General features: G+C 37.7%; 2 protein-coding genes across 5 annotated transcripts in view; one reads left to right on the forward strand and one right to left on the reverse strand.

Annotated features, from left to right (window-relative positions):
- The window catches only part of TSPAN19 (tetraspanin 19), a 93,360-nt gene that overhangs the window by 17,563 nt on the left and 59,298 nt on the right, over positions 1 to 16,499 (reverse strand). The window contains exons 2-3 of the mRNA XM_081926611.1: positions 514 to 602; positions 343 to 415 (exon numbers count right to left, since the gene is read on the reverse strand). Of these exons, the coding sequence (XP_081782737.1) occupies positions 343 to 415; positions 514 to 591 (151 nt within the window). The 5' untranslated portion in view covers positions 592 to 602. The remainder of the gene's footprint in view (positions 1 to 342; positions 416 to 513; positions 603 to 16,499) is intronic.
- Positions 4,014 to 16,499, forward strand: part of LRRIQ1 (leucine rich repeats and IQ motif containing 1) — a 104,003-nt gene continuing 91,517 nt past the window's right edge. The window contains exons 1-10 of one of the 4 annotated variants that reach the window (XR_014172094.1): positions 4,014 to 4,111; positions 5,196 to 5,341; positions 5,864 to 5,975; positions 6,557 to 6,651; positions 8,117 to 8,243; positions 8,596 to 8,825; positions 10,093 to 10,167; positions 10,779 to 12,257; positions 12,853 to 13,005; positions 14,082 to 14,232. Coding sequence is in view for 3 of the 4 variants with exons in the window: in XM_081926569.1 (XP_081782695.1) it covers positions 5,204 to 5,341; positions 5,864 to 5,975; positions 6,557 to 6,651; positions 8,117 to 8,243; positions 8,596 to 8,825; positions 10,093 to 10,167; positions 10,779 to 12,257; positions 12,853 to 13,005; positions 14,082 to 14,232 (2,560 nt within the window). In the remaining variant the exon portion in view is untranslated. Of the gene's footprint in view, positions 4,112 to 4,888; positions 4,984 to 5,195; positions 5,342 to 5,863; positions 5,976 to 6,556; positions 6,652 to 8,116; positions 8,244 to 8,595; positions 8,826 to 10,092; positions 10,168 to 10,778; positions 12,258 to 12,852; positions 13,006 to 14,081; positions 14,233 to 16,499 lie in introns of those variants that run through there. The other 3 variants (XM_081926569.1, XM_081926570.1, XM_081926571.1) reach the window with 3 other exon arrangements.

Genomic DNA, 16,499 nt, shown 5'->3' on the forward strand with positions numbered 1-16,499 from the left:
CTTTTCAGAATGACTGAATTGATTTCTACCTAAATGCTGGAAAAGCAAACCATTCACAATGTTGGATGGTTAGTATATTGAAGCCAATGGGGCTAAGTTAGTATAAATCCAAGTATTACAACTTTACAATTTTCTAGTTCAAGCCATCTGCTTTCTTTCAAGTTTGTATAATGAAGGGCATCATAACATGACAACAAGACTGATATTTTGATTTCTGGCTTTCTACAGTAAATGTTCTAAGGCAATGCTGCCATCTTGTGGGAAGTCAACATTTTAATGGTTAAATAGAATATGCTTTCCTTTAAAGGTTAGAGAAAGTTCTGGGCAGGTGCTTATACTCACGCAAAAGTCTGAAAAACCTGTTTCTGTCTAGCGACATCCAAAGACCAAAAGTCACAAGCAGAAGACCTAACACCTGAAAGCAATACATAATGGCTGTTTGTATCTGAATTATGCTACAGAACTTACAGTTAATGTTTAATTCCTGTCTAACAGTACATGAAAACTTCTTACCAAGAAAATCCCATTGAGGATGTTTAAGAAGTATTTTAGTATGAAGAGTTTTTCACTTCTTCTCATTTTGCTCTTCATTTCAATGGCACCTGGAAACAATGGTTGCACATTGTGATATTCATATAAAACTGAAATGCATATTTCACATTAGTTTTAAATGTATATTGCCAGTAAAATGTATCCATGTTTTCTAACACAGAAAATATTTAAGGACATAAAGTCTTCTGCAGTCCACTTTTCTGTCTTTCTTACTGACAGGTCAAGCAGAATTAACAGATACACATTTCCCCTGTGTCACTCTCCCGACAAAGGCCACCATACAGGGTGATCAAAGCAGTTTCTGTGCCAGAACAAGACCTAAACCTCAACTGAAAATCTAGGCACAGGTCTAGGATTTCCAGGGTTTTTCCTTCTTCCACCACTTTCCCTGGGAAAAACCACATTTTACCACAAAATCAGAGCAAATGGCAACCAGGTTTTCCGGTTATTGTCCTTTGTTCCAAATTAGGAGTAAAATGTGGGCTTTCCCAGGGAAAGCATGGGGCAGGGGTGGGTGGGGGGAACTCTGCTTGGACACTGACCTAGAAATCCCGCACCTGTGCCTAGAAAGCATGTTCTAGGAGCAAATCAGTCCTAGGATTAACTCTTTGTGTAAGTTCTTGCAACATTTTAGAGAGTGGGAAGAGAGGAGAAACTTGGTGTAAGAATATATTTGGAATAACAGATTCTTCCAGTGAGGATCTTAATAGCTTTATTTATTTAATGTTACATGCTGCTGGATTGTAAGTGGTTTACAAAATATAAAATAAATATCAAAATATATTTTTTAAAAAACCCAACACCCAATAGGTATTTAAAATATTGAAAAGATTGAAATTCAACAGTAGCTAGAAATGGATAAAGCACACGTTATTTCTGCATGTCTGGATAGGATTGGCTTAACAAAAATGTTTTAAGCAAATCAAACTAAGTGGATGCATTAATAATTGTGGATTTTAAAAATGGTATCCTTTTGTATGACACCCTGAGAGCTTGTTCTATAAGACATCTGACAGATATTAGTAATAAGTAAAACAAATAAGAAACCTATGGCACCACTTATCTGATAATACACACAGCACAATATTATTTTCCTCTCACCTCTAAAGAAGCAAACCCACAATATAGTTCTTCACAGATACTCCAATTTTAATGTTAATTCCAAATTCCACTGTTTAGATTTGCCACACAGTATGCTGTGTTGATAAGGATTTACTTCCTTGTTACTGAGGTTACTATTTACATGTCTTTGTAAATGATGTTTAGTTTGTTTGACACTTCCATTACACTTAATTTGCTTTCAAGAACCATTCTCTTTCTTTCTCTCCTTTCTACAATTTAAAAAACAACAACTTAGAGATGAGTTAAGGTGCTTACAAATCCAATGATGTGCCCAAACCATAGAAATGGCAAGTTTAGTCACTTGGGCTTAATTTCTACTTCTCATAAATATATAAAATCGAGAGTCTCCCATAGTGCACTCACTTACAACTTACCTTGCACATGAAGCCCAACCTCAAAAAAACACTAGCGAGACTCCCATATAGGGGGGAAGGTAAGAAAAAAAAATGTTTATTGGATTCAGTTCAGTTCTCATATACATAACTTCACACATATTCTCCAAGGCCTCTTAAGAGAGCTTTAAAAAAAAATCAAAAATCAAAATGTTTTATTATTGTACAATCTGTAAATGTTATCCTAGTCTTCGGAATGTTTTGAAATTGATACTTTGCTGAAATATAATTTAGGAAAAAAACTTATTAACCCATGGGTGATATTACTTAAGAAATATGAAGCAATAGCATTCAGTAATGACACACTAGAATAACCTAATGAAAGGAACAAAAAGGCCTGCCATTCTTTGCCATTTGAACTCTTGGCCATGAAAATCACATAAAACCTCAAAATAAATTATTGCAATTTTATCGAAGTTAGTACTGTATTCACCTCTGTGTGAGTGATATTGCTTTGTTGGTGACAAAGCCTTCAGTGCCATTTTACGTAGTTTCTTAATGAGGGCAGATGATTTTGCTCTCACATAGCCTATAAGGAGAATTTCTGAAGTGAGGAGACTTGGATTTTTCATGATTTAACACCCTTCCTGATTTGGCTCCTTTCCTAACTCACATAGGTACTCTCATGTGGCTGAGAGTACCGCATGCTCCCAGAGGTGTCCCATGTCTAGAAACAGAGCTTTTAGCTAAAATTAGAGAAGTGTTTAGCATCATGATGTTTACATGCCTACTAAAATGTAGAATCATAGAATTGTAGAATTGGAAGGGCCAAATGGCTGTGCAGGAATCCAATGCAGGAATCACAGCTACATTCTTCTGATATTTAGTTGGAATCTCCTTTATTGTTATTTGAAGCCATAGGTTCGGGTCCTACTCTCCGGAGCAGAAGAAAACAAGTTTGCTCAACCTTCCATGTTAGATATTTAAAGATGGCCATCGTAGCCCCTCTCCATCTCCCCTTATCCAGGCTAAACATACCTAACACCCTCAACTGTTCCTCATATGGCTTTGTTTCCAGACCCTTGAGGTAAACTAAGGCCGGGGGGCTGGATCTGGCCCAATCGCCTTCTAAATCCGGCCTGTGGACGGTCCGGGAATCAGCATGTTTTTACATGAGTAGAACGTGTCCTTTTATTTAAAATGCATCTCTGGGTTATTTGTGGGGCCTGCCTGGTGTTTTTACATGAATAGAATGTGTGCTTTTATTTAAAATGCATCTCTGAATTATTTGTGGGGCATAGGAATTTGTTCATATTTCTCCCCCAAAATATAGTCCAGCCCCCCCCCCAAGGTCTGAGGGACAGTGGACTGGCGGCTCCCTGCTGAAAAAGTTTGCTGACCACTCCTCTTGAGCATCTTGGTCATCCTCTGCCCATGTCCAGCTTTTCTGTTTTGGTTTGGGGCTTTCCCTGAGGTGTGACTGAGTAACTTGTAAAATATTCATTGTACGCCCGTTGAAAGGGTTTTGTTTTCAGACTTTGTGGGAAAGTTTTTTGTTTTGTTGTTAGACTCTGTAGAAATTGATTGATTTTTCAGGATTTCAAAGTACACTTTTCGTACTCTGATTCATTGTTACCTTTTTGTACCGCTTCTATGGGCTTCGGGCTGCAAATATTTTACACATTTGTTAAAACAAATAAATAGGTTTCATAGCCCTGTATTGCACCACTGTTGCATGTTTGGAGGGAGGAGGTTCCTAAAGGACCAACGAGGCTGCCTAGCATTTTTATTTTTTTCTAGGAGCTGTGCCACGAAGAAAAACAAGCCACAGCGATGAATAAAAGCGTCCTTCTATAATAAAAGCCAGCGTCTTGCATTTCCACGCACTCTAAGTGCAGCGGGCTCCTCTGCATCTCAGCGCCCTCCTCCCAGGGCATTCAAAAACCCATTGTTCCCTCCTGGGGCTCCGATTGCAAGTCAATTATTTTCGAACTTTCTCGGCTTCCGTAGTTAGGACGTCCTCCTGCGTGCCGTTCGCGGTTGCCATGGCTACACTTCCTGTAACATTGAGGTTAGCCGCTCTAAGCTCTCGGGTTCTGAAGCAGGTCAGTGCTCAGCGGCGGGGGGAAGCGGGAGGGATGAAGCGGTCTTCGGCGCCGAGAGCAGGGACGGATCCCCTCTCCTGACAAGACAGCCGGGGAGGAACCCGTTTCGATCGCTAAGATAGAGCGGGGCGGCCGTTGAGCGAGGGCGATGCCTAGAACTACAACTCCCAGCGTGCAACGGGGCGCTGCCCGCTCAAGGCTTAATGCTTTGCTTACCCCAATGCACTTTGGGACGTGTAGTCCAAGTGCTCTGAGGGCTTGGCGGGCACGTGTCGCTTGAAGGCTTGAGGCTCTGGCTGCCGTCTATTTCTTTCTTTTTAACGACTTAAGTTGCTTCTCTTTGGAGCCAAGACATGCCAGGTGTCACTCCGTTGCATTAGTGCTCAGCGAGTGTGCCTCAAACTTGGATATATCCTGAGAGTTGTGTGTATTGGGTAGATTTATTATTTGTTGGTGGGTATAACGTTCTGATTTTTTAAGGGAGTAACCTGTCATTTCTCTTTCATTTCTCTGCAAAATGCCACGTTACTTCATTAGGGCCATGTAGATAAACAACTAATAATTGCCATTACTGTATTAGTAAATTGTCCCTGGTAAAAGATTAAGGACAGTTAACCCACAAGTGGGTTGTGGTTTTGTTTTGTTTTTAAACCATCTACCAATCCCTGAGTGTATATAAATAAGTAAAAGCAGGCACATTGTATCCCCATTTTTATTACCCTTGCAAAGTGTTGCTTTTGAAAAGTGGTTGGCCAACAGAAATACATTAGCTACAATTGTTATCAAGCCACAATGGTCTTTATGCATGGGACAAGGAAATGAACCAGTTAGGAGGCAGCACAGTTAATGACAGGGACAACAACTAGACAAAGGTAGGCAGTGTAATGTCTCCACAACTTAAACCTCAGCAACTGCGTACCTGGCCCTTTCCTCATACTGTCAAGATCACCTCCACCTTTACTTGAGATGGATAGCATGCCATATTATTTTAGAATGGTCTTAAACAACAACATAATGTTAACCATAGAACTAACAGTTCAGCAGCACATGCATTTCTTTTCTTTTTGCCTTTTCCATGTTACAGTAAAAGGAATGGAGGAAGATGATGATCGACAAATTGAAGAAGAAATAGAACTTGAATTAAGCAAAATCAGTTTTTCATCCTCTGAAATAGATGATCCTGATCTTGATCCTGATTTATCAGCAGAAGCTTCAAGTGACAGCGAACCAGTAAGTATTCCACAGGACTTGGTGGCATACAGTGATCTTTCTGCATACTTGACAAACTTGGCATATACAGTATACAGAGTTCTGGCAGACTGATATATTTACTAGTTAATATATAATATATGCCATGGAGGGTACCATGTGGATGGCCTGTTTCTTAGTATCCTAGACCCTAAAGAAACTTGCATATAAGTTCTACAGTAACATATTATAACATAAATGTAGTCCCCCTCTTTGTAACCAGCATCTAATTCTCGGAGGGACTCCATCAGAGGGCTAAAGGTTTTCCACTGCTGCCCTATGAATTCATCTAATTTTTTTAATAAACTTACTTAAACCATGTACAAATAACTGCTTTTAAGTGAATTAGCAGAAAGGTAATATGTAATAAATAAATAGGATTTGAGACTGCAGCACTTGTATTCCAATACTTCTACCTTACATAGTTCCACCTAGGGTTATAACTTAGCTGCAAACAAGCCTAATGTGAAAATAACATAGAATTTAATTTAAAATGTATATTAGATTTCAGATGAGCTACCAGAATCAGTTATCCAATATTTGAATTTTGTGAAGAGGAGTAGCCACAATGCAGAAAAGCTCATTTTGCAAGATTTGGAAAATGATGAAATATCAAGTAAGTGAGTTAGTCAGTTTGTTCTGCTACTGGTGTACAAGTAAGATGCTTATGTTTTAGCACTACAGCACTCAAACATTTTTAGAATTATTTGTAACTGAAAAGTAAGTTAGCAGTATTCAAAATATTTAAATAGACAAATGTTAATACTCATTTTGGGTAGCAGTGGCTGTTTATCACTGTTATGGAGATTTTTTGTAAATATTAACAGGAAAATACCTGGGAGTGCAAATTTAGGAGATTGATAGAAACCCTTGTTTAACATTGGGCCTGCCACAAATTATGCTTTGATTATTAAGATATCCTAAGCATGATTTGTATAAAACACTTTCCTATTCCTTTCATTGGAATTTTAATGAGTCTTTTAAAGGTACAATAAGCAAGCCTGAACTTGTATGGAACTTATTTTTAGTGTCAGATGTGTAATGATCCAACCTAAAAAAAAAAATCCTGCCAATTTGGAAAGAAGTACTATCTTATTTATATATGTGCTAGTAGGATGCCTCACTGAAATGAGTTAGTTGAAGCTTTAAACAGTAACTTCTTCTGCAGTGTCTAAATTATAATTTCTTTATTTGCAGGTGATATATACAAGGTAGTTCCTAATAATGCTTCAGAATGCTTGGCTGAGTTGGCTTCTGAATATAATGAAGATCCAGAAGAATTAAAGAAAAGGGTATTCTCTCTATATATATCTACTAGGACTACTGCTACTGCTCATTCCACTTGCCAAACATTCCTACAATCTGTGATATGTTGTGGGATCAGTGGTGTGCTGTGGGCTTGGCTTCAGTTTATGCAGCCAGATGATGTGGACAAGATGTTCCTTCAGAATGGGAGTCAGCAACTTCCGGACCATGTGAAATAGCTCCACTGGCCAGCTGCTAGGGGGTGCAATGCAGGCTGCAAAATGTGCCTTAGTGAATCCACCAAACTGGCTTCTGTACTGGGTACAGAAAATGGATGTCAGCCCTCTCACTCACCTGCATGAATTTCCTGTTCAACTTTGGCTAACATGCTTATATACATGTTATTTAATAATAATCTGGTCATTATCTAAGATAGGTATGGGGAACCTTTGGAACGTGTTGCTGAACTACAGCTCCCACCAGTCCCAGCAAGCATGGCCAAGGGTCAGGCGACTTGTAGGCCAGCAACATCTGAGAGCCAAAGGTTCCCCACACCTGATTTGAAAAAACCTTCGTATTTACCATTCTCTTTTTTTAAAAAAAAATCCAGTTCAAATATAAGGAAATAGTTTTAAATAGTTTTTTTAAAATCCACCGTGTATGTGTGTTTGTGTGTATTCTTATTTCTTTTTCCCCCTTGCACTAATACGTAGTTCAAATATATGTTTCCAGAAAAACTGTTCCTAGTGACATTCTTTTTAGAAACTGGCTAGTTATGACAAAAATACAATTTCATATGTAGAAAAAAATTCAGGATCTGATTAGATTTTGGCAGTACCCCAATGCACTCTGCAATAACAATATAGCAGAAAATGTGACACATGTAGAGATAAGCTTACATTGATTGTCGTAACAGAAATAATTTGATAAGCTTGGTGGTTCCTCTAAACTTCCTTTAAAATTATATTTTGAATATATCTCTGCTAAAATACAAACTGTAATACAAATACAAACCTACTGTTGGGTAGGAGGCTTGTCTCATATTTTGCTTGTGGCAATATGCATGTTGAAGTAGACTTCTATGCAGACATCCCTAATTCAATAAGAAGTCTTAAATGCAAGCTAGTGCTGTATTGCATTCACATTTCCTTTCACCAATCTAGCTGTGGTTGTAAACACAAACCCCCATTCGAAAATCAGTGATATTTCTGATTAGCAGCTTAGGAGGGAAAGTAAAGATATTTTAATTCAGTTCTCCTCATTAAACAACTGAATAGTAAGATTGCTGCTCTTACAACAAGACTCTGCACACACCAAGTTGGATTGTGGCCAATACAAGTGCTCCTAAACTTTTCATCCATAACAAATAACATCTGTTCATTACCCATCGTTCTCCTATTATATCTCTTGCAATTTTGAACGATGACTAGCATAGAACATAACTGCTTCTGTGTATAGTTTGATAATTCCAAGCTCTACTACACTATCATGAAAATATTTGTTGCTGTTTAGGTATTGTCTGAAATAGAAGATGAAGATGAAGAACAACAGATCAATGTGACTTCTGATAATACAATAGAGGCCAATGATAATGGAAACATTGCTTCCGGTGAAATTTCTGATAGATGTTCTTTGACAGGTAAACAATCTTGTAAGATAGTGACTCACAGAGAATCACTCATCTTCATGACTTAGCCCAGGTCTCTCAGATCAATATTGTTTAGCCAAAGATTGTTTAGCCAGTTATTTTCCATACATGGTATGTTCTACATCTGCATAATGTGAGCTATATTGTTGGTGATGTTGAAGATGAAGCAAACTCCTCCAGTGCAGAATGTTAAAATAGATTATCACAGGCAGAAAAAAATCATACACCTTGTTTTTATGGTATAGTGCAAATTCTTAAAACCACAGGAGCTGGCAACACAATTTATGGGGGGGGGGGGCAATAGTATCAATGATTCCAAGTTCTCATGCCTGCATTCTTCTAGATGATGGTGGCACAGACCTTAGCTTTACTTTCCAAGAAGTTGAAGAAAGATGCAAGCGAGAATATGAGCTCTGGGAACAAAAGCAAAATGAACTTGAAAATGAAAGAATAAAACAATTGAAAATTAAGAAGTGCATGGAAGAAACGCAAAATGAAGAAGAGGAAAAAAGGAGGCAACTACGGCAGGAGGAACTGGAGGCTGAAAGAATGAAGTTAGAAATGTTCCATGCGGTAATATTTTAATGTAGATAATAGGCATATTTAAAACCTGTGGGTCGTATCTTTTATTTATTTAGTATATCTTGTTTTTAGACTGAAATGAATTTGAATCCATTAAAAAACAATAAACATCAGAAAAAATAAAATATAAAACATACATTAATGAAATACATTAAATTTAATACATTAAATCATGCAAATATGGCATAATAATTTAAACATATATGTGCCCTGTGTACCTAACCTAAAGGTAAAGGTGAAGGGACCCCTGAGCATTAGGTCCAGTCGTGACCCATTCTGGGGTTGTGGCGCTCATCTCGCTTTATTGGCCGAGGGAGCCGGCGTACAGCTTCCGGGTCATGTGGCCAGCATGACTAAGCTGCTTCTGGCAAATCAGAGCAGCACATGGAAATGCTGTTTACCTTCCCACCGGAGTGGTACCTGTTTATCTACTTGCACTTTAAGGTGCTTTCGAACTGCTTGGTTGGCAGGAGCAGGGACCGAGCAACAGGAGCTCACCCCGTCGTGGGGATTCGAACCGCCAACCTTCTGATCGGCAAGTCCTAGGCTCAGTGGTTTAACCCACCGTGCTACCCGCATCCCTGTAGATACAGCTTCAATAAAAGAACTGATTCTTCATAATATGCTAGTCATTGATAAGTTCTGACATGCTTTTCACTGACATTGATATATATATATATTATACTTCGAATGTTACAGGAAAAGAATTATATTGTAGCAATCAGCTCCTTTAGGGTACAAAGAGGGCCTTATTTCTCTTTGGTGCTAAACATGATGCTAAGAGTGTGTTCAGAAACATTGCTTTATTGTTTATTATAAGAATACCAACAATCAAAAGACCAGTATGATTTTCTAGAAGAACAGAGTTTAGTAAATGTTTCAGCTTTTGTCATTTGGTTTTTATAATTTTCCAGCCTTTTCTGTTACTTTTTTACATTCTTATATCGAGCATTAATAAATTACATTGGTGCTAACATTGATGATCTATAGTCAAAACAATTTTTTTTCTCCTTCCAGTAGCACCTTAAAGACCAACTAAGTTAGTTCTTGGTATGAGCTTTCGTGTGCATGCACACTTCTTCAGATACTTCTTCAGATACTTCGTATCTGAAGAAGTGTGCATGCACACGAAAGCTCATACCAAGAACTAACTTAGTTGGTCTTTAAGGTGCTACTGGAAGGAAATTTTTGTTTTGTTTTGACTATGGCAGACCAACATGGCTACCTATCTGTAATTGATGATCTATATTATGTACAGCAACAACAGGCAGTGATGGAAAAGGAGCTGATGAAAGAGGAGAAGTCTTGGAAAGAACAAATGAGACAGCATGAGGTAATTTACATACAAGAATGTTGACAATGTATAGGAAAATAATCCTCAGCCCACATGTCATCCCCAAACCATCATAGGGTAGACTTATTGAAATTAATGCATCTAAGATAGTCATGTCTATTAACTTTAATAAGTCTACTTTGATTCTTGGCCCCGTAACCATGGGTGCCTGGGGCCATGGGTGCCATGTAGCTTGAATGGCCCTGGCATTGAAATTTGAGGGTGCCTGGCCCCCTCACTGGGAATTTTGTGGGTGCTTGGGCAACCCAGGGAGTTGGCACCTATGATACTATCATTGAATATCACCCCAAGTTTATTCTTTCAGGATAGCAACATGCTTTTTCTACACCTGCTGGGACAATTACAAATAGTTCATTTCATATTATTATTATAACAGAGCCAATATAATAGCAATGCACTGAACAATAAATGAAACACATATGTTACAAATAGATTGACATCACCTACCTCTGACCTGCCTGTTTTAATATGCCTATTTAATATGCAACCTATTTAATATAGAGCCATTAATATCACTTTCTATTTTATATGATTTGTACGTCATAATTTTGGTATTTCTTACAAATGCTTACTTTTTTGTTTGGGCTTAGGAATTGATAAATAACTTACAGATACAAATAGAAGAAGAAAAGAAGGCATTTGAAGAACAACAAGCTATGGAAAGACAACACTTGTCAGAACTGCAGAATATGGCTGCTGTAAAAATCCAAGCTACCTTTAGAGCCTTCTTGGTGTACAAAAAATATTCCCCTGTCTTGAAAGAAAGGAAAAAAGAACTAGAAAAACAAAGAAAATTGCAAGAAGCGATGCAAAGGGAAAGAAAAGAAAAGCAGAAAAGATTGATGAAGAGGGCCCTAGAGAAGAAGGAACAAGAGGAGAAAGAAAGAAAGAGATGGGAAGAAAAAGAGAGGCAAGAACTTGAGGAAAAGATGAAGAGACATGAAGAATATGAAAAGAAGAAAGAAATTTTGAGACTTCAGCGAGAACAACTAATATTGGAAGAACTGAAAAGGACAGAAAAAGGCCACCTAGAATTTGTGATAGAAAAGAAAATGGAGTCTGAAAATGTGGATAAAGAAAAACTGTTGGCTAAAAACAGAAAAATAATTAAAGAAGTCAAAGAAGATGATGAAACTGAAAAATCAGAAAGGCAAATGAAACTGGACAATATTGATAATGTTACAAAAATAACAAAGAAATTAAAAGCAAAAGAACAGGTAGAAGAAAGAAAGGAAGAAGAAACTGCCAAAATAAAAAGGGGAATGGGCCCCCCAAATACAGAGAAGGCTTTAGAAATAGCAAATAAGGAGGAAGAAATCAAAGAGGTAAAAGAAGAGGAGGAAAAACAGGTAGAAGAACAAAAGGAAGAAGAAACTGCCAAAATGAAAAGGCGAATGGGCCCCTCAAATACAGAGAAGACTTTAGAAATAGCAAATAAGGAGGAAGAAATCAAAAAGGTAAAAGAACAGGAGGAAGCTAAATATGGAAAAATGAAACTAATTGAGGAAAAGCAACAGAAAGTTGAAACACAGGAAAAAGAGTATGAGAAAAAGAAACAAGATGAAATACATGAAATGATACATGTAGAAAATGATGACAGATACCGTTTTTTGACAACTGTGGAATTTCAGGAAAATGGTAATACAAATGCTCTCAGTAGTGAAACTATTACAATAGTTAATCAGGAAGACAGCAGGCATAGCAGTTGCATCAGCATGGATGTTCAGCTAGATTCTGGAGGCACTGGACAGATAGACGGGTCTTATGCATCTGAAAATTTTAAAATAGAGCCTGCTTTAAAAGAAATTCATGAGGAAGTCACTAGTCGTTGGGCCAGATGTGAGAATTCAGTCAATTCTTTTGAGCAACCGCTCATGCTTTCAGATTCTATTGAAAAGAAGAGGTTAGCGTGGATGAAAGGATGTAAATCCTGGTCTAGAATTTATAGAGAACACCAGGGGAAGAAAATAGTTGAAAGAAGCAGGCCACGGAAATGCTCCTCTGGTCTGATGCCTCCTCTGAGTGCTGCCATGATAATGCAGTCTGGCCCTTGGAATTCTCTGCGACAGGTGAGTAAAAGGTGCAAGTTCAAAACTGTCATGCAAGTGTCTTGTGAATCCTTTTACTGCTTATGTATCGCGAGCTATTCGTAGTTTCTTAGTGCTGACATAACATTCCCCTCAGAGGAAGTAAGAAGCGGAATCATAAAGTTTGCCAAAAATGCTTGAATAATTTACTGACTTTTATAGAAACTCTTTCCCACATTCCTTGTTCACTGTGTGCTCTAGTTCTGTTGATGCAAAGGGTTGGGTGGGGACCATGGCAGTATTGTGCAGTTAGGCAACCTGATCACAACCTTCCAAGAGACTTTACACCTCTTATACAGCCTGCAGAGTAGTGGATGAGCAAGACGAGAATTACAGTAGCATAGAACAATTGTTGAAATGTTGGCACAACGAAGTATATCTTTCCATTGTGGTGTGTTGGATGTCATGAATTGTTTTCTACCCCCACCCCTGATATGATTTTGGATTTTTCCAAACTTTTTTGTTTTGAGCTAGAAACAATATTTTGGATGGTTTGAAATCACAGTTTATATAATGCATTGCAAATATATTTCAAATGTTGCAAGAGTATAAACTTTTTCTTATTGAATGTGTATAGGTGACCACAGTTACCTTTCAAGATTTGCCGGGCTGCAGCCTCTCCACGTTGTCACAGTGTTCAAAGCTACAATTTTTGAGTCTCAGACGTTGTGGATTGCTTTCTTTGGAAGGACTCAGCAACTGCAAAGATCTAAAATACATAGATGCAGAGGTACTATGTATTTTTTAGTCTAAGTTGAAGTGGAAATTATTTCAAAAGGTGCTGTTACACATCCACTCCACATACAATAAGAACATAAGAGTCCTAGTGGATCGAATCAAAGGTCTAGCTAGTCCAGCATAATATTTTCAAATAGCAACCTTCATATGGATATCTTTCACCTTAGTGTAACCAGCCTGGTCAGGGAGGCTGCTTATCAGCAGGGTGGTGAATACACTGACAGCATCCCAGATCTGTCTTTCTAGTCTAACACAGATGCAGTGCCTCTAAGCTCATCCCCAAATCAATAGGTTTTCTAGTAAAATATTATATTTCTATGGACAATGCCAACACCGACACCTTTGACCATCTAGACTGATCTGGTGCTGTACCAAGAACCCAGATGTGTACAGCTAAATTACCCCATGCCCACCCAGTTTATGCATGTGAGTTGCAGTAATACATGTCAGGTCATCCCCTTCTAGGTCAAATCAGGGATGAACATAATTTAGTTACAGACTGACCTGGCAAATAGAGGACTAAGTGGCTAGCCCCATCAAAAACTGCTGGATGAGCTGAAAAGGGCCAAACATCTAGACCTCCATCCCAGGTGGTAATCAGTTCCTCCACTCAAATATTCTCTTGCCTACAATGAATGGAATTGAAGCAGGTTTACTGTAACTGCCTGCCAAAGGCTCATCCAGACACATCTTAACACTTTCACCCAATAACCCTGTGCACAGCACAAAGTTTAGGGGCACAGATGATAAACTAAAGCTCACAAGTAAGTGTATCCCATGTGGTAGACAGAATATAGTAATCTCATAAGTACACTCCTTTGCCTCTCACCCAGGGGAACCTACGAAAACCAACTTCCCTCCCAATTCAGCCTGGCTTGAACTGATTTTTGCATCAGTTTTAATCAGGATCGGAGGCAATAGCTGCAATCCTAAACACTTACCTGGCAACAAATCTTATTCAATTTATTGAGCATTCTGAGTAGACATGAATAGGATTGTACTGTTAATTATTTTTAGTTCATTCAAAAAAATGTAAGAAAACTTAATATTTGTTTGGTTTGTTTACAGGAAAACAATATTAAAGGGATTAATTGTGAGAATCTTGAAAATCTCTGCATTCTAATTCTGAACAAAAATGACATTTCATCCCTTCATGGTTTATATGGCTGCACTAATCTTTGGAATCTTGAACTTTCCTACAATAAAATCACTCGAATTGGTAAGGGACTGACTATTTCCATTGATAAATAGTAGAACTGCAACCATTAGTAGGTAAATAAATGTTCTTAATGAGTTATTTTTATGTGATTAACAATAAACGCCTCTGTTAATTGGTTTGGGTTAGTAGCCTCTGTGGTCTGCTCTTTTTAAAAATATGGTGGTTGTCTCAGCACCGAGAGTCAGGTCATAGGTGGGCAGTCTTGTGGTTCCTAGCTACACTTCAGTACAAGTAAACAACTTTCATTTACCAGGGAAAGTAAATAGGTGTCCATCTGCATATTCCCTGGTGCACTCAGATTTTATATAAATGGCCAGTCTTGCTGATTAACTTGTTTCAAGGTAAAGTAAACAAGAAAGCTCACAGAAATTTGCGGACATAGTTGAAGGAAGACCTGTCTTCCGTTTGGCACACTGTCTTCCGTTTGGCACACTGTTGATCCCAATGTCTGCTCTCCTCCTTCCTTCTCAGTGCATCTCATGCTGCAATCTGCTTGGTTGTCTCATAGATTTCAAGTGGAGCATTGGAGAAGATTTTGCTCTTGTTTTCATAGTTTCAACCAGGGTTCCTTTTGTTGATCATGCTAGACAAAGAAACAAAATCCAGGCTGTAGTGTACTTGAGTATGGTTAGTAAAATAAGGTACATATCTGATTTGTGGTTCATTTAATGAAGTAACATATTAGGAAACTGGATTTCAAAACCTGAGGATTCAACTGATGAATCAGCAATGAAACATGCACTTGGCTGAATAAAAGCAAAAGCTGCCTTGGCTATCTTACTGTGCTAAAAAATAAAAGTAGCCAAAAAAATCCCCATGAGCAAATATGATGTCTGCACATAATAAACAAAGGGGAGTATGAACCAAAGAACGACATTATAATATATTTTATATTTCCAAAACTTGCTATTAGTCTCCATGTTATGCAAAATAGTGTCAAGGTAGCTGAATGAATGCTTCTTTCCAGTAAAGCCTCTTTATATGATGTCATACCAAAGTTTTTGCATTCCCCCCAAAAGGTTACAACATTGAAAATGAAAGGTTAAGAAGCTATTTTACTTCTAGTATATAAATCTTGTGTATAAATATTAATTTAAATGTGAATATTTATAATGTCAATGCACCCAATCCAGTTGGTTATGTTTTAGATTGCTAAATTTTCTATATTAAAGTGACAGATTTCTTAGGCACAAGCTTCTGCTTGGAATAGTGACTGTTGGTGTTCATTAAATCTCAAAGATCAGTAATCCAAGGTAAACCAACAAGGTGGACTGATTGGTAGCAGAAATGCTGGAATCTGTGTTCAATCTGTCTTCGGTGCCAGTAGTACTGTAAAGGATTACTTGTTTCAGATGGATTTCCTGAGGTAGAATATCAGAAAGATTAATGTGAGAGTGACATAATATGAATTGATGAGTCTTGGATATGAAGACTACAGGGCCAATGAGGCAAAAGCCTCCTGTCCTGTCTGTATATACAATGAAAGCACTGTGCTTACCCGTAAATGAGATGAGTTTGAATGAGAAAGTAGATGTTCAAGAAAACCACTTGGAGCCTGCTTTTCTGTCCTCATCAACTGCTTGGGGGAGGTCTGGTTTGTAAGCTGCATTTCATGTTACACAATCACATATTGATAGTTTTTTTTAAAAAAAACACCTTATGGAATTACACAAAGATAGACTTGTGTTTTTAAAGATTTCCCCCTCCCTTTCCATCTCTGAGTCCTGCAGAGTTTCCCTAGGTAGATTTGGAAGTTGCAGTGCAACAACCCCACCCCAGTCCTTATTTCATTCCGTTCAAATGATTCTGTGGCTGTTTCTTTAAAATGAGGCTTAAATTGCTGTCACTTACCTGGCAGTAAGTCCCTTGAGTATAGTAGGACTTCCTTTTGCACTGTCGGTATATAACAGTTTAGTCCTTAGTGTCTCTTTTGTTTTCCACATCATGTAAAACTAAATGCAGAGAGAGTACATAGTTTAAACTCAGTTGATAAAATAAGGGTTTTTTTTAATTTTTAAAAAATTGTACTGCATTCTATGAATACTGACTGCTCATTATCAGAATAATTTAAACTAGTTCTGGATTTACAAATATACCTTAAGTTGGATATTTTCTGAATTTTTTTTACTCTTCCTCTGTCTCCATGGTTTTATAATAATTTGAAAACTAATAAAAATAAACTAAAAAGAAAGAAAGTCTAGTTTACTGATAATTTTGAAATCAGAAACATATTTCTTTTGGAACCAGCTTTAGTTAGTAAATATAAA

The sequence above is a fragment of the Podarcis melisellensis genome (assembly GCF_964234715.1).
Source record: "Podarcis melisellensis genome assembly, chromosome: 10".
NCBI classification, from domain to species: Eukaryota; Metazoa; Chordata; class Lepidosauria; order Squamata; family Lacertidae; genus Podarcis; species Podarcis melisellensis.